At 44.4% G+C, this 25,649-nt stretch overlaps 3 protein-coding genes across 3 annotated transcripts in view; 2 read left to right on the forward strand and 1 right to left on the reverse strand.

Moving 5' to 3' along the window:
* LOC309553574 (A.superbus venom factor 1-like) overlaps positions 1-25,649 on the forward strand; it is a 1,719,715-nt gene that overhangs the window by 261,264 nt on the left and 1,432,802 nt on the right. The window lies entirely within an intron of this gene.
* The window catches only part of LOC309553584 (A.superbus venom factor 2-like), a 453,522-nt gene that overhangs the window by 2,036 nt on the left and 425,837 nt on the right, over positions 1-25,649 (forward strand). The window lies entirely within an intron of this gene.
* On the reverse strand, positions 3,475-21,755 carry LOC309554682 (zinc finger MYM-type protein 1-like; the record flags this gene model as incomplete). Its single annotated transcript, XM_082256388.1, is given in 4 exon segments — positions 3,475-6,207; positions 6,210-6,255; positions 8,938-8,983; positions 21,674-21,755. Coding segments are annotated over 4 exon segments (2,907 nt in total).

Raw genomic sequence — 25,649 nt, forward strand, 5'->3', positions numbered from 1 at the left:
AATTGTTTGATCATGCAACACTGTACCCAAATGAAATTTACATCATTTTTTTTCACACAAATGGAATGGTAATTGGTAATTTTGGTGGTATTTGATCACTACTGGGTTTTTTACTTTTTTGTACTACAAATGGAAAAAGACCGAAAATTTTGAAAAAATCTGATATTTTCTACTATCTGATTTTAAAACATATCCATTAAAATTAAATTTCGTCATAAATTAAGGCAAAATGTATTCTTCTACATGTCTTTGGTAAACAAAAATTCCAGTAGGTAAATAATAATTGGTTTGTGTGAAAGTTATAGCATCTACACACTATGGTATATGTACTGGAACTTATGCAGCTTTTACTTTCTGAATGCCTATCACATTTCCTGAGGTGTTAAAATGCCAGGGCAGTACAAACCCCCTCTCAAATCACTCCTTTTTGGAAAGTAGACACCCCAGGGTATTTGCTGAGAGGCATGTTGACTGCATGGAAGATTTTATTTTTGCCACAAGTTTTTGGAAAAATGACAAAAACATTTATTTTTTTTACACAAAGTTGTCACTTTAACCACTTCAGCCCCGGAAGATTTTACCCCCTTCCTGACCAGGCCCTATTTTGCGATTCAGCTTTGTGTTATTTTATCGGACAATTGCACGGTCCTGCGACACTGTACCCAAACTAAATGTACATCCTTTTTTTCCCCACAAATAGAGCTTTCTCTTGGTGGTATTTGATCACCTGTGCGATTTTTATTTTTTGCGCTATAAACAAAAATTGAGAGACAATTTTGAAAAAAAAAAAAAGCAATATTTTTCACATTCTGCTATATGACATCCCCCCCAAAAAAATGTAAAAATCTAATTTCTTTAACATTTTTGGCCAATTTGTTTTCTGCTACATATTTTTGGTAAAAAAAATCGCATTAAGCGAATTTTGATTGGTTTGCGCAAAAGTTATCGCGTCTACTAACAATGGCAAAGATTTATATCACTTTTATTGTTTTTTTTTTACTAGTAATGGCGGTGATCTGCAATTTTTTGCGGGACTGAGACATTGCGGCGGACTGATCGGACCTCTGACTGACATTTTAGACATTTTTGGGGGTACCAGTGACTTTACTATAGTAATCAGTGCTATAAATATGCACTGTTACTGTAATAATGACACTGGCAGGGAAGGGGTTAACAGTATAGGTGATCAAGTGGTTAAATGTGACGCTAGTCGAGTGATTCTAACTGTGGGGGGGGGGGGGGGCGCTGCTTCTGAGATGACCATAGAGACATGTGATCCTAAATAGCAGGATCACATGGGAATAACCACTTTGGTATTGTAGCACCACCCCAACATTCACCATATTAAATACCTTGGAGTGTCTACTGTCCAAAAAATGGGTAATTTGGTTTTTTTTGTACTATGCTGGCATTTCAGGGTCTCCAAAACTGTGATCGTCAGGAAGTGAAATGAGGAAATAACACCCTTTGAAAGCCTAAAGGTGGTCATTGGACTTTGGGCTCCCGTACGTGGCTAGGCTGCCAAAAAGTCTCGAAAGTCTAAAGACTCAAAAAGTAATCTCCCAAGCATGTGATTAAAAAGTTTGGTATTTTTCCCATGGTGCCTCCCAAAGTCACATTAAAAGGAGGTCCCTCCCCAAGCTGTACAGTAATTTTTGTGCAACGGTACATGTCCTTCATGGTAGTGCCCAACTTCCTGTGCCCTTTTTTGAACTCCGTGCCTTTGGTTAGAATTAGTTATCAAGCTGTGCCCCCATAGTCACAATTTTCAGGCTTAATGCTGGGATTGATAAATACCCCATGATCTGAACCCGGACCTGAACATGAACACATACGTTTATCCCTAAAGGGGGGTATGTTGTCACTTTCTTTTTTTTTTACCCGTCAACCTTTTATTGAAGCAGTTAACTCTTTAAACACACACACAGTGGCTGCCATTGTGTGTTTTAAAAGGAACACGTATTGTTCACAGCATCTGTTGTATCCATTCTGACCTTTACAAAATGTCTGTATCAATCTGTGTTACAACCAGACAGGAATATAACAGAATTTACACAGTGGTAGCCTATTGTTTCAAGAGGCAGTATTCTTCATTTTTTAATTTTCATTAGAGAGTTTAGAGATTTAGCTTACCAAATTTTTAAACACTGTTCTAATGAAAGGAAAAAAAATTGTGAAATATAAAAAAATAGCATCTCCTATGTATTCAATTAATTCTTTTTCCTGCAGCCACCGCCAATTCTGGGAAAATACCCCAAAAAGTGGCTAACTAGATAAATTTGAGGCCCTGCAAGATAAGATAATTACAGTGTATATACAAAAATTATATAGTGATAACATGTTGTATGACAAATCATATAATATAGTTGAATATCAACGTGGATAAAATAGGAAACAGTGCATAAAATAAAAGTTCATGCAAATGTAGACAATATGTTCTCTACACATATATGATTAGGTATCTTCTACACCCGTGCTTGATTGTGCTCTGTATTTCCATCACACTTGTGCTCATAAGTAGTGATCCTCCACCTTAGTGTAAGGGGACCACCCACCAGACAAATTCAGGCCACCAGCACCCTCCCAGCTTTTGCATAAAATATGGGTACCTCCATATTTCAAGATCAATCCTCCTCAATCCAAACAATGACCACGGCTGATATAATTAGGTAATATCTTTAAACACTGAATCAGGCTCCAAACTTTTACATAGTTACATAGTAGGTGAGCCGGGCCGGACTGGGTATGAAAACCAGCCCTGGAAAAAATTACATACCAGCCCCATAGCATTGCATCGTCATACCAGCACAACGTTGAGTTCTTGTTCATAAAAAGGTAAAATCATGCATTTTAAAGCACATTTAATGAGAGCATTATTTATAGATAAGACCGATATAAAAGCACACAAAGGACTTGTATATAAAGAGCACAAAAAAGTTGTAAACGTGGCGCAATCACCAAGATTAGACCCTTTATTGTTATGGTGATTAGACTACATTTAAAACTTTGCCCCACAATAGCTCTTTAATGTAGAACCCCTATTGTTCCAAATATCACAGTAGACCATTATCCATGAAATTGTGCCAGTCCCATCAAAATTGTCCAAATAAAGAATAATCAAAGAGCTTTACTTCAAAGTATAGGAAACAAATAGTTTCCAAACTTTATTAACAACATATATAAAATTACTCAAACACACAAAACAGTAGTAAATGCAAAAAAACTTTTTAAAAAGGTAACAAAGTGCAAATGTTTTACAAGACAGTAATTAAATATAATAAAAACGTGCAAAAACCTTTGGAACTCAAGTTTAAATACCTTGAAACATATTGCTAACTAGCTTTCTAGTCCAATTTTATAACTGAAAAATAGTACCAGTATCATGGCAAGCAGCAACCCAGTTCAAAACGTAAAGTACAAACATTACTCAAAAAGTGCTTTAAAACAAGTAAAATATTAACCAACATTGTAATGTTATGTAAGCAGCATCCCTTGTAGTAAGCTGCTTTTCGAAGCCAAAACATCAATGATGGTTTCATTGCTTAGTCCAATCAAGGCCTCTTTCTCCACGGACATAAGCATAAGGGCCTCCAAATGTGTTTGCGAAAGGGAATTTCTTAGCCTGTTCAAAATGTATTTCAGTTTTGAAAATGACCTCTCACATGCTACTTGTGAAGAGGAAAGGGTCAGTGTCAATTTATATGCATTATAAAGTGAACTATACGTTAGACTGTGCAAGTTGTAACGCACTAATACATTGTAGCAGCAGGCTATACAGCTCTTACAAGTCTTGCACTTTCCACTTTTATCACCAACATTTGAGAATGGCTGTTCCTCAGTTTCAGAGATGAGATGAGAATGGATGGTGTCTTCATCTTGACCTTCATTGTTAGCATCACTATATTCTTCATTAACTGACATTTTTAATCTTTGCCACTTTGATGCAAAATCAAGGAGCTCACTTTGCAGTTTCTCTTTAGTTGCACTGGAATCAAATTTAATCACAAGTCTACTCAGTCGTTCTAATGCACTGTTAGGAAGGTCTACTAAAATATCTTCAAAATTTTTGGGATCTAAACATGCCAAATCTGCAAATAACTGACCATGGGTTGTAAATCGGCTATGCAGGCTATTAATGATCTTGTCTAAGGTCACATTGTACACCTCCACCCGGAACTGATCACTTGCTAACAGAATTGGTTCGTCTACTGCAAGCTCACCAGCCATTCTTTTCTTACGCTGTATTCTTCGAGGTGATGGAAAGTCTTCCTCAATCACAACTTGGCAGTCAGTTGTATCCAACTTGCTGTTTGCCCAGACTGCAAACGTCTTTGCAGCATCTACAATCATTTTGGAATCCCGATCATGTGCTTGCAAGTTGTTTACCGTTTCGGTCACCATTCGGTATGCCTGCAGTACATCCATACCTTGTGTTTGCAGGTACAAGGATAGTGGAGTGGTATTTTTGAAAATAAATAAGTACAGCTGTGCCGTTATAATGGTGTGGAATTTTTTAAGGGATTCTACGTAAGTTCCAGCCTTGTATCGAATGTCAGCATTAAAATGATCAGAACAGGATATCTCTGCCATGGTCTGGATCAAATTTACATACAAGGCTTGACTTGGATCATTCAATGAACCAAACACCTTTGTAAGTGCCGCATCTCTGGACCACCACCTTGTTTCTCCAATAACAGAAAGAGATCGAAATCTCTCTTCCTGAGACTTTTCACGCCATACATTCATCCGGAGGTAGGATTCACGGATAAATACAGCACAGGAGTTTAACAAGCCGAACAACAATACTGACTGAACAGATATCTTTGTGACGTCCATCATAACCAGATTTAGTACATGTGCATAGCACCACACATGAATCTGGCCAGGTGCTTTATTACTCAGCCAAGTGCTGAATCCATTGTACTGACCCTGCATATTAGAAGCTCCATCTGTTGAGTTCCCAACACAGTTTGCAACATCAATTTCCATGGATTCCAACACATCACAAACCAGTTCACACAAAGCCTTCCCTGTTGTGGATGTGCAGTTTACTACAGCAACCAGACGTTCATGGACCACATCTGTGACATACCGAATTATTACCGAACACTGGTCTGACACATTTATATCCTGAGTTGTATCAAGCTGTATTGAGAACATGCCAGCATCTCTGATCTCTTGGGCAATACCTTTTTTCAGAAGTGCTGAAATTACACAGATGATGTTGTTTACTGTTGTTTTTGAAATTAATGTAACAAAGCCACCACGTCCTTTGCTACTTTTTGCACTTTGATGCTGCTTTTTACTCTTTTTAATAATTGTATCAAGGTGATTTCGCAGCAAGGGATCAAATTTGCTTAGGAGTAGCAAAATCTCAAGGAAATTTCCATGGTCCAACTTTTCATTTTCTAAAGTATATGCTGCTTCAGCTGTTGCCCGATAGCTTAGGCCTCTTTTTCCAATCAGCTTGATGGTTTCAACTATCCGCTCTAGGATGGCACGTTTTCGCTTCACTTCCTCTTTCCTGGCTGTTGTTTGTTTCTCGAAGAAATGACTGGATATGTTCATATTCTTCAACCTCATCAAAAATGATTCAGAGCTATTATTGTGAAGGTTACTTCTTTCGTGCTCTTCAATTCGCTGGTACATGTGCTTTTCATCAATGCAACCATTAATAAAAGCACTGTCTTCTGTCTTTTTACTAAAAGCTAGACACACCATGCAGAAAAAAGCACCATGTCCATGTGAATATGTCAACCAGTTACGCTTCTTTCCATCCCTCCTCTGATATAACTTTTTGGAATTAAAAGAAAGGACAACTGGTTGGCATGGATGAAATAATAAGAAGGAATCTAAATTTTCCGATTTTGGTCTGATAAACCACATTTTATCATCAACTGTGTCAGACATGCCCTCCCTAATGCCAACTACTTCTGGAATATCTTCTGTTAATGATCCTTCTTCATGTTCTTCAGTTTCTAGCTCAACAGGAGCTTCAATACAATGGACACTATCTTCACCTGCATCGGTATCTACATCAAACTGTACAGTACTTTGCACAGCGCTATGCATTGCTGTGCTACAGCTAGCACCACTGTCTTCATCTGTAGATGCAGGTGGTAAGTCATGCTTTGTTGCCACCATCTTAAACAAGCTACTGACTTTTTTATACTGGTGTGCATCTTTTTCTAACAGTTTTTTTTTTTTTTCACGTTCTTTTTCTGCTCCACCTTTCTGTTTTCTTTTACCTTCACCCTTCTTATCCATGGCAATCACTAAAAAAAAAGAAATATATTTGCTATATTTGATTCAGCTACAAAACAAATGAATTACATCTGAACCATGGGCAAAATTATCCAGAATCCCAAACTATGGGAATGGATGGATTAGAAGGGTAATTCTAATCAAATTGCTTATAAAATGTCCGCTGGGTCATGTGAAAATTTGGGAAACATGTCCCAATGAAGCCAAATTATATATTTCAGAAATAAAAAGCTTGCCAGGGGTAAAGCCTGGTATTACAATTTTTATGAACTCAACATGAGACACTTTTTTTAAGCCAATGTACAAAAGCATTATATACATCAGCAGAACAAGACTTTACTACCCACATTAAGCAATGCAGGGTAAAAAGGATGAAGCAGATAGATTACCCGTACAGAGAATAACAAACCAACATAAAAACAAATCCTAACCCTGCATTGCAGGTATAGAACAATGTAATACCATATGGCAGACATGAACTGAATAACACATGCAAGCCTGCAACGGCAGGTATAGATCAACAGAATAACACATGCAAGCCTGCAACGGCAGGTATAGATCAACAGAATAACACATGCAAGCCTGCAACGGCAGGTAAAGATCAACAGAATAACACGTGCAAGCCTGCAACGGCAGGTATAGATCAACAGAATACCACGTGCAAGCCTGCAACAGCAGGTATAGATCAACAGAATACCACGTGCAAGCCTGCAACAGCAGGTATAGATCAACAGAATACCACGTGCAAGCCTGCAACGGCAGGTATAGATCAACAGAATACCACGTGCAAGCCTGCAACGGCAGGTATAGATCAACAGAATACCACGTGCAAGCCTGCAACGGCAGGTATAGATCAACAGAATACCACGTGCAAGCCTGCAACGGCAGGTATAGATCAACAGAATACCACGTGCAAGCCTGCAACGGCAGGTATAGATCAACAGAATACCACGTGCAAGCCTGCAACGGCAGGTATAGATCAACAGAATAACACGCGCAACCCTGCAACGGCAGGTATAGATCAACAGAATAACACGTGCAAACCTGCAATGGCAGGTATAGATCAACAGGAGTTTTTTTTTCGGGATATTTCTCTGAATGATGTCTCACCCTATGCTCTGCCTTCTGTGCAGGTATAAAATCTCAGCCTCAGCAATATTCCAGAGTCCAGGTTGTTTCTGTATCACCTCACTGGTACAACAATTTAAAGAAATCAATCACAATGCAGTACTTTACAAATGTGTGAAGTAAAAAAAAAAAAAAGTTTTCAAATGTATACTTCAGGCACCAACACAACTTCATCTAGATAAAGTTCTGTGGATATCATGAAAAATGATACATTTGTATTACGGGAGGGGGGGGGGGTCAGCATTGTATTAGGGGCCCTAATACAATGCTGATCCCCCCTCCCCCTAATACAATGCTGACCCCCCCGGCCCCCTCCCCCCTAATACAATGCTGTCCCCCCGGCCCCCTCCCTCTAATAAACTTCTGACCCCCCCTCCCCCTAATACAATGCTGTTCCCCCCGACCCCCCCCCCCCCTTATACAATGCCCCCCTTATACAATGCCGATTCCCCTCCCCCTAATACAATGTAGGCATACGATGGTGTCAGATTTACATGCTGCGATTAATTAAAGTTTTGCCATGGTATACGGTATTATTAGTATTCAATCATATGAAAAATGAAGCCATCAGTGTCTGGCCTACCTGGTGATGACTGGTTCTGACGCTCAGCTCTGATTCGATGGCCTGGTCATTAAAGAGGCAAATCCTTGCGGTCCAGAAGTGGTTAAACCTAAAGGAGGACCGGTGTTTTTATTTATAAATTACTTTACTATTGCTTTAGGCCTGGTTCCCATGTATGCGGGTTGGCGGCCCACATTTGCACAGGCATAGCAGCTGATTATACAGGTTGATTTGCACAACATATACTGGATAACAATAAATTTGATTATAAAATAATTCATACAATGTATACTAAAATACGCTGTGTAAATGATGCAATGTGCAAAAAATGCAGTAATAAACAATACAAATGTGCAAAAATTGTGTGCAAAAATACAATTTAAAAAAGGGACTATTGTGCTAATATGCATTAACATATATGTGCAATAAAAGTGCAATGTCGGCCGAGTTCTATTGAACCGACTGATGCCATCCGATATTCGGCCCATACTAGGCTTTACTTTATGTACCATGAACTGTAGATATATTAATTATTATCAGGGGTTCCCTCCCTGAGACCTGAAACTTATTTCAAGGGTTCAATGTGTTAACATGGTTGAGAAAGGCTGTTGTGGAGTAGATTTAATTTTTACTCTGGTTTTCATTCTGAGTAGATGGCTGACCACTTACTAAATCTTTTTTTGTTTCAAGTATCATTACATTCTGCAAGGCCTTATTTATAGCCCCTGAAATGCAATTGGTATGGTCCATAGTTCCAGCACCAAAATTTCTCTGCTGCTACTAATAGAAGGGGTGGTTATACAGCTGAGATTGATGACGAATACTGCAGTCCCCCCCAGAAGCACTGTGAAAAACCTGCTAAATCTTAACAAGATGTGCTTTGTAAAGCTCAGAGTATTAATGTAAATTAAGGGAACTTTCTAATACAGTTACATTCCCAGACGGCATTAGCTGATAACTCACTGATTTTACCTTTTGCCTACATTTGCCTTCTAAACACAGGATGTCTGCCCTTGTCCAAATGACCCACTGCATAAAAAAGGAAAAGACTTTCAGTTAAATCACTTCATAAATAACCAGAGAGGCAAAACCCACTGTAAAAATGTAAGACCATGAAGCGCTGGCTAAAAGCAGCCACAGTATTTTAAGCTGCTGACTTTTTTTGAGAGTGGGGGAAGGGGGCCTGGGGCTCCCTTTTTAAGTTTTGATGATTCTATAGTCAGTGGTGGGATTCAAAAATTTTAGTAACCAGTTCCGACTTTCCCAGCAGAATGACCAGTGTGCCCCCTTTTAATGCAGAATGACCAGTGTGCCCCCTTTTAATGCAGAATGACCAGTGTGCCCCCTTTCAAGGCACAGTGACCAGCGTGTCCCCCCCTTTCAAGGCACAGTGACCAGCGTGTCCCCCCCTTTCAAGGCACAGTGACCAGCGTGCCCCCCTCTTTCAAGGCACAGTGACCAGCGTGCCCCCCTTTCAAGGCACAGTGACCAGCGTGCCCCCCTTTCAAGGCACAGTGACCAGCGTGCCCCCCTTTCAATGCACAGTGACCAGCGTGCCCCTCTTTCAATGCAGAGAGACCAGCGTGCCACCCTTTCAATGCAGAGAGACCAGCGTGCCACCCTTTCAATGCAGAGAGACCAGCATGCCCCACTTTCAATGCACAGTGACCAGCGTGCCACCCTTTCAATGCAGAGAGACCAGCGTGCCACCCTTTCAATGCAGAGAGACCAGCATGCCCCACTTTCAATGCACAGTGACCAGCGCTGTGCGCCCCCCTTTCAATGCAGAGAGACCAGCGTGCCACCCTTTCAATGCACAGTGACCAGCGTGCCACCCTTTCAATGCACAGTGACCAGCGTGCCACCCTTTCAATGCACAGTGACCAGCGTGCCACCCTTTCAATGCACAGTGACCACAGCATTGCCCCCATTCATTGCAGAGTGCCACAGCATTGCCCCCAATCATTGCAGAGTGCCACAGGCTTGCCCCCAATGATCATTGCAGAGCGCCACAGCATTGCCCCCATTCATTGCAGAGCGCCACAGCATTGCCCCCATTCATTGCAGAGCGCCACAGCATTGCCCCCAATGATCATTGCAGAGTGCCACAGCCTTGTCCCCATTCATTGCAGAGCGCACAGCATTGCCCCCATTCATTGCAGAGCGCCACAGCATTGCCCCCATTCATTGCAGAGCGCACAGCATTGCCCCCATTCATTGCAGAGCGCACAGCATTGCCCCCATTCATTGCAGAGCGCACAGCATTGCCCCCATTCATTGCAGAGCGCCACAGCATTGCCCCCATTCATTGCAGAGCGCCACAGCATTGCCCCCATTCATTGCAGAGCGCCACAGCATTGCCCCCATTCATTGCAGAGCGCCACAGCATTGCCCCCATTCATTGCAGAGCGCCACAGCATTGCCCCCATTCATTGCAGAGTGCCACAGCCTTGTCCCCATTCATTGCAGAGCACACAGCATTGCCCCCATTCATTGCAGAGCGCCACAGCATTGCCCCCATTCATTGCAGAGCGCACAGCATTGCCCCCATTCATTGCAGAGCGCACAGCATTGCCCCCATTCATTGCAGAGCGCCACAGCATTGCCCCCATTCATTGCAGAGCGCCACAGCATTGCCCCCATTCATTGCAGAGCGCCACAGCATTGCCCCCATTCATTGCAGAGCGCACAGCCTTGCCCCCATTCATTGCAGAGCGCCACAGCATTGCCCCCATTCATTGCAGAGCGCACAGCATTTCCCCCATTCATTGCAGAGCGCACAGCATTTCCCCCATTCATTGCAGAGCGCACAGCATTGCCCCCATTCATTGCAGAGCGCACAGCATTGCCCCCATTCATTGCAGAGCGCACAGCATTTCCCCCATTCATTGCAGAGCGCACAGCATTTCCCCCATTCATTGCAGAGCGCACAGCCTTGCCCCCATTCATTGCAGAGCGCACAGCATTTCCCCCATTCATTGCAGAGCGCACAGCCTTGCCCCCATTCATTGCAGAGCGCACAGCCTTGCCCCCATTCATTGCAGAGCGCACAGCATTTCCCCCATTCATTGCAGAGCGCACAGCATTTCCCCCATTCATTGCAGAGCGCACAGCCTTGCCCCCATTCATTGCAGAGCGCACAGCATTGCCCCCATACTACTTACCACCTGGCACGACGACTGGATGGGACACACAGCACACACACACTGCCAGCATGAAACCCGCCAAACCGGACTGAAGCTGACCTCGCTCTGATCACATGCTGGCGTGCGTGCAGTGTGGGAGACTGGGAGGGGGGAGGGATCGTCGGCGCCAGACTCCAGTCTCCAGTTGAAAACATGCACCAGCCAGAGCCGCCGTCCACCGCGCAGGCGCAGCCGGCCAGCCGCCCCGCCGTGACGTCATGCCGTTCTCAGGCACAGCGGGAGCGCAGAGGGGGCCGGGGCAGTGCACGCAGCCTGGCTGCACAGCGTCGGCGGCCGCCGGCCAATCGGCGGAGAGCACCGCGAGCGGCCAATCAGCGGCGAGCGGCCCCATGAAATCCTTAAAGCGGCACTGCTGGCAATATTTAAAGCGGCGATCTGCGGCGGCCGGAAATATTTAAAGCGGCGCTCTACGGGCGGCCAAATCAAAGCGGCCCCAGGGCCGGCGGCCCACCGGGAATTATCCCGGTATCCCGATACGCCAGTCCGGCCCTGTAGGTGAGGTTGAATAAAGACAATAGTCCATCCAGTTCAACCTGTGTAGGTGTATGTGGCTGTAATCATCTCACATAGCCCTTACTGTCCTGATCCTTGAGATGTAAGTCTAAGAGTCTTTTGAAAGCCACCATACTACCCGCAGAAACCACCTCTTGTGGTAGACAATTCCACAATCTTGTAGCCCTAACAGTAAAGAACCCTCCTCGTTGCCTGAGGTTAAAACGCTTCTCCTCTAATCGCATTGTATGTCCTCGAGTCCTCATGCAATCCCTTCGAATGAACAGCTTTTTTTCTAAGCTGAGATCCCCATTAAGATATTTATAAATTGCTATCATGTCCCCCCTCAGACGTCTCTTCTCCAGGGAGAATAAATCGAGCGATTGCAGCCGCTCTTCATAGTTAAGGTCCTCCAATCCCCTAATCAATTTAGTTGCCCTTCTCTGGACTCTCTCCAGCTCCAACACATCCCTCCTGAGGACTGGCGACCAGAACTGGACAGAATACTCCAGATGCGGTGGGACCAGAGTTTTATAAAGTGGAAGGATTATAGTCTTATCTCTGGAATACATCCCTTTATTTATGCATGCTAATAATCTGCTGGCTTTGGCAGCTGCCGCTTGACATTGCATGCTGTTGCCTAATCTATCATCAACCAAGACTCCCAGATCCTTCTCCATTTTTGATTCCCCCAAGGGTTCCCCTCCTAACGTGTATTGTGTTTTTATGTTTTTAGTCCCCAAGTGCAAAATCTTACACTTCTCCACGTTAAACCTCATTTGCCATGTCGTTGCCCACTCCGTTATTTTGTCCAGGTCCTTCTGTAGGATATCTGCTTTATGCTGTGCAGTTATTGCCCTGGCCAATTTTGTGTCATCTGCAAAAACTGATATAGAACTACTGATCCCATCCTCAATGCTGTTTATGAATAAATTGAACAAGGTTGGTCCCAGGACTGAGCCCTGGGGCACCCCGCTTATTACCTCAGACCAGTCTGAGTATGCGCTGTTTATTACCACCCTTTGGACACGGCCTTTTAGCCAGTTCCGTATCCAAGAGCAAACCCTGCTGTCGATACCTGCAGACCTTATTTTATAAATTAAGCGCTTGTGGGGAACTGTATCAAACGCCTTAGCGAAATCCAAGTACACCACATCCACTGGTCTGCCCCTATCCAGCTCACAGCTCACCTCCTCGTAGAATGCTAAGAGATTGGTTTGACAAGAATGCCCATTTGTAAACCCGTACTGATTACTGCTGATGATGTTGTTGTCTTTAGCATACTTTACGATATATTCCCTTATCATCCCATCCAGAAGTTTACATATTATTGATGTCAAACTGACAGGCCTATAATTTCCCGGGATATGCCTCTGGCCCTTTTTGAACATCGGAATCACGTTAGCTTTCTTCCAATCCCCTGGTACATCTCCTGTCCTAATACTGTCAGCAAAGATCAGTAACAGTGGTCTAGATATAACCTTACTGAGTTCCTTGAGTACTCTTGGATGTATGCCATCCGGGCCTGGTGATTTGGTTGTGTTAAGTTTATCCAGCCTTTCCCTGATTTCACCCGCTGTTAGCCATAGTGGCAAGTCCTGTGTATTACTACTAACCATACAGTCATGGTCAGTGTACCCCTCCGTTTCCTGTGTAAAGACTGACGAGGAAAAAACATTCAGCACGGTTGCTTTTTCAGTGTCCTCTGTAACCATCCTCCCATCATCGTTAATTATGTTTGCAATATGCTCTGCCCTAGTTTTTTTGCTGTTGATATATTTAAAGAATTTCTTTGGTTTTTTTTTTACTATCCTCCGCTATTTGTCTCTCAAAGTTGATTTTAGCCATCTTGATTTCTTGTTTACTTTTCTTATTTGCCTCCTTGTATTGCTCGAAAGCCGATACTGTGCCCTCTGATTTATATTTCTTGAAGGCCAATTTTTTTCCCCTAATAAGTTTTTTAACGCTACGGTTTAGCCAGCCAGGTTTGGCTTTGTCTCTTCTAAATTTATTTCCCATAGGAATGCACTGCAAGATGCATTTGCTTAATATGTTCCTAAAGCATTCCCATTTTTCCTCTGTGGTCAGTGATCCCAGGGTTTGGTCCCAGTTTACCCTTTCCATCAATGAGTACAATTTTGGAAAATTTGCCCTTCTGAAATTTAGGGTTCTTATGTTCCCCACTTTTAGTAATCCCAGAAAAAAACATAAGGCAGGTGATTGTGCAATACATTTATTAATATTGGCATAGTCCCATTAACCACTTGCCGACCAGTCACATTGCTGCAACTGCAGCAGAGCGGCTCGGCTAGGTCCAGCGACATAGACCTACGTCTGGCGCATTCATGGCTCGCAGGGCGCGCTCCCGCGTGCCCTGCGAGCCGATCCTGGTCTGATTCGGCTGAGAACCGATCAGTCACCAGATGCAGACCAATGATTTTTGGTCTGGATCTGGTGATCGGTTCTAGCCAATGGCATCATGTCCCCTGCCTGTGTAATGCAAACACAGGCAGGGGAAGTGAAGTAATTTTCCCTCCTGGGGCCCTTTCGGTTCCAGGAGAAGAAGGAGAAGCATCTAAAGCCTGAGTTCCACCTAACACTACACTGACACTACCTCACATAGGCACATTTAACCCCTTGGTCACCCCTGATCACCCCCCAACCCCCCCAAACCCCTCACAGTGAATACTATATACAGTGGTATACAGATCTTTTACTGATCACTGTATTTAGTGTCACTTGTGACCCTAATTTGCGCTTGCGCTAGGCCCAAATAGGGTTAGGGCACCCGCCATCTATCCCCTAATAAACTTTTAACCCCTTGATCTCCCCCAGTTAACCTTTTCACTCCCTATCACACAGTGCACTAATATATACAGTATATCAGCTAACTACTGATCACTGTATTAGTGTCACTTGTGACCCCAGTTTGCGCTTTCGCTAGGCCCAAATAGGTTTAGGCCACCCGCCATCTATCCCCTATAAAGGTTTAACCCCTTGATCTCCCCCAGTTAACCCCTTCACTGCCTTGTCACGGTGTTCACTATATACAGTGATTACCAATCACTGTATTAGTGTCACGAGTGACGCTGGTTAGGCTAGTTAGCGTCAGGGTCCCACCACACCACCGTTATTTAGCGTCAGTTAGAGTCAATTACACTAGAACACATACACACACATACACACACACACCTCCATTACTAGTATAGTGTTTAAAGAGATCAATATCTGATCAGAACCATACTAGCGTCCCCAAAGTTTAGTGTTCTCAAAATGCGGTGTTTGCACAATCAGCACTGATTCCTGCCAGCATCTGCGTTTAGCCCCTCCGCCCAGCCCACCCTACCCAGGCAAGTGCGGTAATCAATAGATTACTGTCACTTCCAAAAAACACAAATCACACAAAACAGCTGCGTTAGCAGAGTCAGGCCTGATCTCTGCTAGCACTAGCAGTTTTTTTTGTAGCGACCAAATAGTCCTTGACAACCAGGTGCTTTTTTACCTGTTAGTCACACTACCGTACCGGTAAATTTAGTTGATAAAATGTCCAAACGGTGGTACAGTAGTGCAGAGGCCTACAGTATACTGACCATGTCAGATGAGAGCGATGGGGAAACCTCACTGGCAGAATCAGGGTCAGTATATGAACCTGTAGACAGCAGCAGCTCCCTGACAGACAGCTCCAACAACGGGTGAGTCCCTGCTAAGGTCAGACGTACCCGACCCCATTCTGGAGTTGCTGAGATGCAAGAACCGGATGTTTCTCGTATGCAGCAGAGTGCCAGTACTAGTGCCGCTCACACTTCTCGTGATCTGGCAAGCACAAGTGGCCTAGTACACCCTGGACCTAGTACAACCAGCACTGCAGTAAGACTTGGTGACATGGCGAGTCCCATAAGTGCAGTTGAAGCTGGTGCGCTGGCTAGCATGAGTAGTGGCCCTCAGCCACCGCGCATTTGAAGACAGGCCCGTAGAGCCCATAGTTTCCTCCCTGAAGCACTGGCATATGATAATTGACAGCCCACAGATTCTACAGCGCCTGTACTTTCCCCATTCACTGCCCAACCCGGAATTTGAGTGGAAACAGCTGGTTTTAATCCCCTTCATTTTTTTGAGCTGTTTTTCACTGAAGATCTTTACAGATCTATTGTGGATCAATCAAATTTATATGCACGTCAATTCATCGCCGCCAACCCAAATTCGCCCCTTGTCAGACCATTCGCCTGGAATCCTATAACAGTTTCCGCTTTTAAGACCTTTCTGGGCCTATCCTTCAACATGGACATTACAAAAAAGAGTGAATTGCGGTTATATTGGTCTACTTACCAAATTAACCAAATGCACGCGTTCTCTGCTGCTATGTCCAGGGCTCGATACGAACAAATATTTTGGTTCATGCATTTCAACGACAATGAACTCTTTCGTCCTCGGGGAGGGAGACCCTGAATATGATCAGCTCCACAAAATTCGGCCCCTTGTAGACCACTTCAATCAGCGGTTTGCAGCCTTGTTTACCCCCGAACAAGATGTCTGCGTTGATGTGTCCCTGATAAAGTTTACTGGCCGCCTTGCTATGAAACAATATCTCCCCAGCAAGCGTGCCAGATACGGGGTCAAACTGTACAAGCTGTGTGACAGGGCCACAGGCTATACAGTTAGTTTCCGTGTCTACGAGTAAAAATATAGCACTGTGGAGCCCCCCAACTGCCCAGACTACATAGGGAACAGCGGTAAGGTAGTTTGGGACTTGGTGTCACCCTTATTCGGAAAGGGGTACCACTTGTACGTGGACAATTTTTATTCAAGCGTGACACTTTTTAGGCACCTCTTTCAATTACAAATTGGCGCTTGTGGCACCGTGTGATCTAATCACCGGGGCTTCCCCCAACAGCTAGTAAATGCCCCACTGAATACGGGGGAGGGAGCCTGCTTGAGGTGCGATGAATTGCTTGCAGTGAAGTGGAGGGACAAATGGAACATTTTCGTTCTGTCCTCCATTCACCCAGACACCGCAGTCGAAATTACTATGGTCACCGGTGTTGTTGTTGAGAAGCCCCTCTGTGTCCACGACTATAAACGTAAAATGGGAGGGTGGACTTCAACGACCAGATGATGGGACCGTACTTAATTGCCCGTAAGGCCAAACCCTGGTACAAAAAAGTGTCTATATACCTATTTCAATTGACTATTTACAACGCTTTTGTCTTATACAAAGTGTCTGTGGAAACATTATTCTTCCTACACTACCAGGAAGCAATAATCAGAGCCCTTGTGTTTCCAGCTGGTGCTCCTGCCCAACTTCCCCAACCAGATGCAGTAAGCCGGCTGCATGAGAGGCATTTTCCGGAATTCCTCCCGAGTACCCCTACCCAAAGATACCCCCAAAAAAGATGCTGTGTCTGCAGCAAGCGCGGAATTAGGCGTGACACCCGTAATTATTGTCCCGACTGTCCTGACCGACCTGGTCTTTGCCACGGTGACTGTTTTTGTCGCTACCACACACTAGTGGATTATTAGCGTAGGGTACAGCATGGCACAGTTTAGGGCACATTTACACAGGGTCTCAAAAGATGTTCGATGGCTATCGTCATTTTGAGAGACCCTAACCTGGAACTTTAACGTTGAAGAAAAAAAAAGTGTAAAAAAAATACATAAAAACATAAAATAAAAATTACAAAAAAACATAAAATAAAAAAGCCAAAAATAGTTGTCGTCTAAGTTATTTTTATGTTCTTATACTCTTCCTACTGCACTTTTACTGTACTTTGTTTGTTTTTCATTCTTTTGTTAACCTGTTTCTCTTGCAGGTACTTGTCGGCTGCCACACTGATTTTATATATTCTGACACAAACAGCGTTTGTGCTCAGCATATATGGATACCTCTGATGGCAGCGCTGTGGTAGGTTGATTTCACCACTGCAGTTAAAATACCTTTAGGTATATGTGGAATATTGTCCTGTATACCCGCCATTAAATAAGTGGGTTTGGATGTTTGGGCGGTTAATGGTGTGTATACTACACAATTTTCCTGTGGTGATTTCTGTTAGGTTCTCTTTTTTTTTTTGTTCAGCCCACAGGCTGCATGAAAAAAAAAAAACCTACACTATATGCCAAATAAGGACGCACAATGTACTGGCACGTTGCTGGACTTTGAGTGGTTATCCCAGGATGATGCCTGCAGATTTAGGCATCATCTTGGTATCGTCTTTTACAGCCAGCGGACGGCTTACATTTAAAAACAATCCAAGCGAATAATTGCAGTGGGAGGGGACACCCCCCCCATCCCGCCGCCTTTCGCGTTTTTTCTCAGGCTCTCCTGTCCCACCGGTTAACACGAGAGTGCAGTCGGTGGTTCAGTTATCTAACCATAGAGCTGATAGGAGATGAGAATTGCTCCAATCATCTGTATGGCCTAAGATACCGGAAGCTACGATCATTTCATGACTTCTGTTTTGGCAGAAATAATCAGCTCCATTGGGAAATTTGGAAAGCATTTTATCACACCAATTTTGGTGTGGTCAGATGCGTTAAGGTCAGAGGAGAGATCTAGAGTCTAAAAGACCCCGATTTTTTTTTAAAAAAGAGTACCTGTCACTACAGATTGCTATCATAGGGGATATTTAAATTCACTGTGATAACAATAGAAACGATTAAAAAAAAAAAAAATTAAAGGAAAGGTGTCAAAATAACATACAAAAGCAAAATAAATGTAAAAAAAAATCAAGCCCCCCTGTCCCCCGTGCTTGCGCGCAAATGCGCACACAAGCGTTGGTCTAGTGTCATATGTAAACCGCAATTGCACCATGCATGTGAGATATCGCCATGAATGCCAGGTCGAGGGCAGTAATTCTTGCAGTAGACCTCCTCTGTAAGTCCAAAGTGGTAACCTGTAAAGACTTTTAAAGGCTTTTAAAACCGTACGTAGTTTGTTGCCGCTGCACGGGCGTGCACAATTTTTAAAGCATGTCATGTTTGATGTCTATGTACTCGGCATAAGATCATCTTTTAAATTTTACCAAGCAATTAGGTATTATATGGTGTATTTCTGCATTAAATATAAAAAAAGTGTTTTTTTTCTGCAAAAATTGCATTTGGAAAATCTGTACGCAAATACCGAATGACAAAAGAAATTGCAACATCCACCATTTTGTTCTGTAGGGCCTCTGATTTAAAAAAATATATAATGTTTGGGGGTTCAAAGTAATTTTCTAGTAAAAAAATATATTTTTTCATGTAAACAAAAAGTCACAGAAAAGGCTTGGTTTTCAAGTGGTTAGAAGAGTGGTTGATGTGTGGCTAAGATTGAGCATAAAATGCCAGGACAGTTCAAACACCCCCCAAATGACCCCTTTTTGGAAAGTAGACACCCAAAGCTATTTGCTACGAGGCATATTGAGTCCATTAGATTTTGCCCTAAGTTTCAGGAAAATTAAAATTTTTTTTTTTTTTTTACACAAAGTTGTCACTAAATTATATATTTCTCACGCATACCATGAGTATATGTGAAATGACACCCCAAAATACATTCTGCTGCTTCTCCTGAGTACAGGGATACCACATGTGTGAGACTTTTTGGGAGCCTAGCTTTGTACGGGACCCCGAAAACCAATCCCCACCTTCAGGTTTTCTAATGGCGTAAATTGCTTATTTTACCTATGCACTACCTGTCACAGTTTCAGAGGACCTGAAATCTCAAGATAGCACAAACCCCGCCCCAAAATTACCCCATTTTGCAAAGTAGACACTCTAAGCTATTTGCTGAGGGGCATGGTGAGTCCATGGAATATTTTATATTTTGCCACAAGTTTCGGAAAAATTTGTAATTTGTTTTTTTTTTTACACAAAGTTGTCACTAAATGATATATTGCTTACACATGCCATGGGTATATGTAAAATGACACCCCAAAATACATTCTGCTGCCTCTCCTGAGTACAGGAATACCACATGTGTGAGACTTTTTGGGAGCCTAGCTGTGTACGGGACCCCGAAAACCAATCCCCACCTTCAGGCTTTCTAAGGTCGTAAATTGTTGATTTCACTCCTTACTACCTATCACAGTTTTGATGGTCATGAAATGCCAAGATAGCACAAAGCCCCTCCAAATGACCCAATTTTGCAAAGTAGACACTCTATTTGCTAAGAGGCATGGTGAGTATTTTGCAGCTCTGATTTATTTTGGAAAAGTGAGATATGCAAAACACTCAACATGCCTCTCAGCAAATAACTTGGAGTGTCTACTTTGCAAAATGGGGTCGTTTTGGGGGGGGGGGGGGGGGTTGTGCTATCTTGGCATTTCATGGCCTTCAAAACTGATAGTGATAGTTAGTAAGGAGTGAAATCAACAATTTACACACTTGGAAAGCCTGAAGGTGGCGATTGGTTTTCGGGGTCCTGTACGTGGCTAGACTGCAAAAAAGTCTCACACATGGGGTATCCCCATACTCAGGAGAAGCAGCAGAATGTATTTTGGGGTGTCATTTCATATATACCAATGGCATGTGTGAGCAATATATCATTTAGTGACAACTTTGTGTAAAAAAAAAAAATAATAATAATTTTCCCGGAACTTGTGGCAAAATATAAAATATTCCATGGACTCACCATGCCTCTCAGCAAATAGCTTGGAGTGTCTGTGATTTTGGTGCCTCAGGTCAGTTTTGGGACTTTATGGACAGGAGTAATTAAATTTTTAGTAGTAGGTAAAAAAAACAATTTATTGACGAAATAATAAATATATATACAAACATTTAAGAGTGAATGGGTGAAGGCCCATTGAGTGAAGGTGATAGAAAAAAGGGTTGAAGGTGAGTTAGCAGGTGAATATTGGTGACAATGATTTTTAAGACATTCCTGCTCTGCTGTTCCTCGTATTGAGGACAGGAACTAATTCAGAGGGGGTGTCCAATCGGTTAACCCGACGCGTTTCGGCCGTATATATAGCCTTTTTCAAGGATGTATCACCAATTCTATGGGTGACAAGATAATATAATGTAGTAAATGATACATGTGTTGCATGAATTCATGAAAGAATTTATGCAATATATATAAGTGTGTTTTACATACATGTTTGAGTATCCACTTCGTATGGTTGTACCTTCCCAGTGTTTCTCCAGATGCTACAGGAACTTAGGCTGTTGTAGGGTGAGAGTTAATAAATGACTAAATATCCAGGACATTTGAGCCGAATATGAGTAAGTATGTGGTAATTGGTATTTACTTAGCTGGATTTGACAATTCGGTCCAGGGTTCCAATATGGTTCCTAATGGTATGAGGTTTTCACAGGGGTTTTGAACATCTGTAAGGTAGTTATACATAATATGTAGCATTCAAGGATGCCTATGTAGCTATAAGATTTGTAGTCGTTTACAAGTGTTTAGGCATAAAGGAAGTGACTGTTAGAGTAAAGCGGCAAAAGTAAGCCGCTGTATGTTTGGTGAGAGATTAGTAAGAATCTCTTCCAAACCACTTACAGTTCATTCAGGTTACAAGGTAAGGTAGGGTCCAACAGCATAGAAACTCCAGCGTGTCTCCTCCCTCAGTTGGAGAGAGACTGAATGCCTAGGAGCGTTCCCCGGCCTTATAAAGGCGGTCACGCAGGTGCGCATGCGTCATTGGTTATGCGCATCCCTTGGGGACGTGCCACGTAGGCCGCCGACACAGGTAAAGAGGCCGAATAATCCCGAAGTGGGATTGGTGGGAGGTGCGAGCACCTGCCTTCGGCTCTGGTTGCCCCGATCTTCAAGCAGAATCGGGGCTTTCTGTGCCAGGAGCATTCTGAAGTGGTGGGAAGTTAATCATAGTGGAAGTGGATTTACACAGATAGTTCAATGTGGTCAAAACAATAATAACTTTGTGAGATTGAATAAAGATGGGGGGGCGGAGCCGATCGGGCATGTGAGAGGAAGCAACTCACAGAGCTCCCTTCAGTACCCGGATTAAAGATCCTTTTCCCCGGCCGGGATCGGTTCTTTTGGCCTATAATCCTACTCGGGGATCCCCCTGAACCTAGTGCTGCTTACCGGTGCCGGATAGGAGTCTGACAACCCGCTGCTCCGGACCGCGGGGAGCGGGCCGCACCGCTGGCTTGCAATCCTCTGCCATCCTACCCTCTCCTTACGGTCTTGAGACCTAGCTAACCCCCTATAGAACTGTCGGTTACCCTGCTACACAAACCTGCCTTAATTTTTTGTGGAGGACTGTTTTTTGGCCGAGTTCCGGGTTGCGGCCTAGTCGGGAACCGGAGCCGCGGCCTTTCCTACAGCGGACACCCGATCACAGCGGCGCGGATCCGGTAAGCGGCGGTTCCCCTTCCCAGGCCCACTGACCACCAGGAACTGATCCTCACCTCGGGCCCTACCTCTCTGTGCCCTGTATGTCACGGGCGGGGGCCGCTATGACCAGGGGGAGCAAGTTGAAGGACGGCTCGGTGCCGGGCTCGGCCGGCCAAGATGATGCCAGCGTGGGGACACCACAGCCCGCCTCGAGGGGCCCTGACAGGCAGAAGGACACCGGCACTAAGCCCAAAACCGGGCGCCCGGGGGGAAAGGACAGCTCTGGAGATATCTTACTATATGCAAGAAAATTATGTGACATCCCGGGCCCCAGTGCTATGGAGGCTGTTCCCCAACCGGATGCACAGGCATTAGAGGATGCACAGCAGGGCCCGGGGGCTCTGGAACCACCTGAGCAGCTTGTGCTTGGTGCTGAGCTGGAGGGAGACGTGCTGGAGGGGTCTCAGCCCACCTTGGGGCATATCCTGATGGCTGTGCAGAAGTGCACAGCTTCCGTGAATATTGTCAAGGACAGACTGGGGGTTTCACAGAGGAAGTGGCCCTTTTACGCCAGGATCTACAAAAAATACGGGAACGCACCACTGCTGCCGAAAGTCGCATCTGCGACCTAGAGGACCAGATGCCCACATTACTCCAGGGACTTAGGAATCCAGGGAAACGGCCAGGCAGGCTCAGGCTAACAGGAATAAGACGGACGATATTGAGAACCGCTTATGCAGGAATAATAATAATGTCCTGGAGGGACGGGACCCCACTGACTTTGTTGAAACTTGGCTGTGCGATACTTTTGACAGGGCCTCCTTCTCCCCCCTGTTTGCAGTGGAGAGGGCACATCGGGTTCCCACTAGAGCCCTGCCTGGCAATGCCCCCAGACCAATGCTTGCCAAAATACTCCACTATCGTGACAGGGAAAAGATCTTACGGCTGGCCAGAGAGAAGGCTGACATACGTTTCAATGGGGTCAGAGTGTCATTCTACCCTGACTTTTCGGCTGAGGTGCAGAAGCAAAGAGCAAAGTTTACCCAAGTGAAGCAGCGACTTCGCCGCCTTGGTCTGGTGTATGCCATGCTGTACCCTGCTCGCTTGCGTGTCACGGCTGAGGGAAGGGCACACTTTTTTGATACTGCCGTTGACGCGGTGAATTGGCTGGACGTGCACGAGCCCGCTCTCTGCCGCAGACGCCCTTAGGATCCGGGAGACTGAGTTGGAGTGGTGGCGTGATCGGTTCCTGCTGAGTTTCGGGGTTTGCACCCCTATGCAAATAATTACACGCTTGGATTACAAATTGGCCCGGCCGGGGACGTTTACAGTTACCTGTTGGGACAGTGCTGCTCTACGCAAGGTATGCATATCTGTACTTTGTAGTATCTACCCACACTGTTGGTGTGGCATGTTATGCTTTTTTCGCACGGTTGTGCGTTTTTGGGTGGGTGGACACCGCTGGACTGTCCAGAGGTTGTCGGGTTTACCGTACCAGGTCTGCCCGACCGCTTTCAGTTTTGTGACGAGGCACCGTTGTGCCTTGCTGGACTGAGACTTCTCATTCTGTGTTCTGATACTGTTTTTGAGAGAACTTCACCCACACTGGACTTTTTGGATTCTATGCTCCCACGAACCATGCCTCTTTTACTCCTGTTGCTGGATGTCGCTCCCTGCTCTGTTGCACGACAGCGGTGCAGGGGGGCCGAGGCCCCACAATTTCTTTTTCTTTTCCCATGGCTGGAGTACCTGTAATTTCGTGGAATGTCCGTGGCCTTGGGTGCCCAGTAAGGCGGTCTATGATTGCTAAACAATTGAAGAAATACCACCCGGCCATCATAGGTCTGCAAGAGACACATCTGCAGGGGGACACTGTGGGGTGTTTGCGGTATTCTTGGGTGGGCTGGGAGTATCACTCCACCCACTCCACTTATTCCAGGGGAGTCAGCGTACTGGTCCACAGGGCGCTGGCTTTCCAGGTGCTGGTGGACCCGGAGGGGAGGTTTGTCTTTTTACATTGTTTACTATTTCAGTTTACATGTGTGTTGGCGGTGGTTTACATTCCTCCACCATTCTCATCCTCAGTTCTTAGGGAATTGCTTGACTTCACGCTGGACAAAATGGGCACCCCGCTGATTGTTATGGGAGATTTTAACGGTATCTTGGATCCCGCCCGGGATAGGCATCCGCCATCCCCCTCCTCAGTGGCAGACAGGGGCACTGCCCTTTCGCGCTTCCTGGAGGAGGTGGAGTGGTCGGAGGCCTGGCGTTTGAAGCACCCTGGCGTGGTTCAATTTTCTTGTTTTTCTAAAACACATTCCACCCTGTCTAGGATTGACCTTTGAGATTGAATAAAGATAAGAATTCAAGTGGCAATACACACCGTAATTCGTGCGATCACCTCATATATATCACAACGTTTCTTTGACACATTATTAACAGCAGTTTGGTTGAAAGGCTGGAAAGAGGCATGTTTGGTTGGCTCGGTTGGGTTGGCAAGAGGGAGAGCAAGTTGGGGGATTTTGGTTGGGCATACATTCGCAAAAAATATATCTATATTTTATTGGGAGGATATTAATGCAATCAGAATAGTACCCCAGTGTTGTGGGTGTTGGATAGGGGAATGACAAGAGTTCTTGGGTGAACTATATTATGGGGTTGTTTTGTGTCAAAGCACGTGGAGAGGAAAATGTTTTGGTTTTCTTAGTCCGTCTTCCCTGATGAGAAGCCTTCGAGGAAGAGACGGAAACTTTGTGCTTCATTTAAGCCTGGTGGGCTAGTGGCTTTGAGCAAGGTGATCCATCGCATTTCTATTTGTAGAAGGGTCTTGTTCCAGTCCCCTCCCCGTAGCGGGATGTGAATCCTGTCGAGGGCCATGAACTTGATTTCTGGCATTTTATATTTGTGGTGATAAGCCACATGTCTTCCAAGTGGAACGTAGTAATTGCCAATTCGCATTGTTTGTAGGTGTTTATTAACCCGTTTTCCAAATTTTTGTCGGGTCTTCCCAATATAGAAAGACCTGCATTCCCAGGTCATCATGTAGACCACTCCTTTAGTCTTACAATTGCAGAAGTGTTTTGCTTTGAAGGGATCTCCATTTGGTAGGATGGTATCTGTAGTTTGGCGAATTACATAGCACTGGGCACAGCTGCCGCAGGGGAAGGTGCCCCTGGTTTTGCATGGATCTTTCCTGGATCCATCTTTATGTTCACTGTGAACTAAGGTTTGTTGTAATGATCCAGCCTTTCTGAAGGTGATGGGTGGATATTCTGGTAATAAGTTGGAGGTACTTGGTTCATCCTTCAGGATGGACCAGTGTTTGGTAAGAATGTTTCTAATTTGTAGATGTTCATTCGTAAATCTTATGATTATTCTGGTATTGGGTTCATTGCTGGTTTGTTCCTTATTTTTAAAGAGGAGTGTCTCTCTCTCTCTTTTTGGTTAGCTCGATTGAAAGCCTTCCTAAGCGAGGTCTTTGTGTAGCCTCTTTGTAGCAATCTCATCGTTAGGGCATCAGCTTCCAATTGGAAGTTTGCAGGATCAGTGCAGTTTTTTTTCAACCTCAAATACTGACTATAGGGTATCGAGTTTTTTAGTCACAACCACTTTTTTTAGTGGTTGTGGGTGGAAGCTCGTGGCATGTAAGAATTGCCCGCTGTATCTTTCCTGTACAGAGTAGTAGAGATTTTTCCAGATGGATCTTTGTATATTAGAGTATCCA

This window comes from Pelophylax lessonae (assembly GCF_965119305.1).
Source record: "Pelophylax lessonae genome assembly, chromosome: 4".
Lineage (NCBI taxonomy): Eukaryota > Metazoa > Chordata > Amphibia > Anura > Ranidae > Pelophylax > Pelophylax lessonae.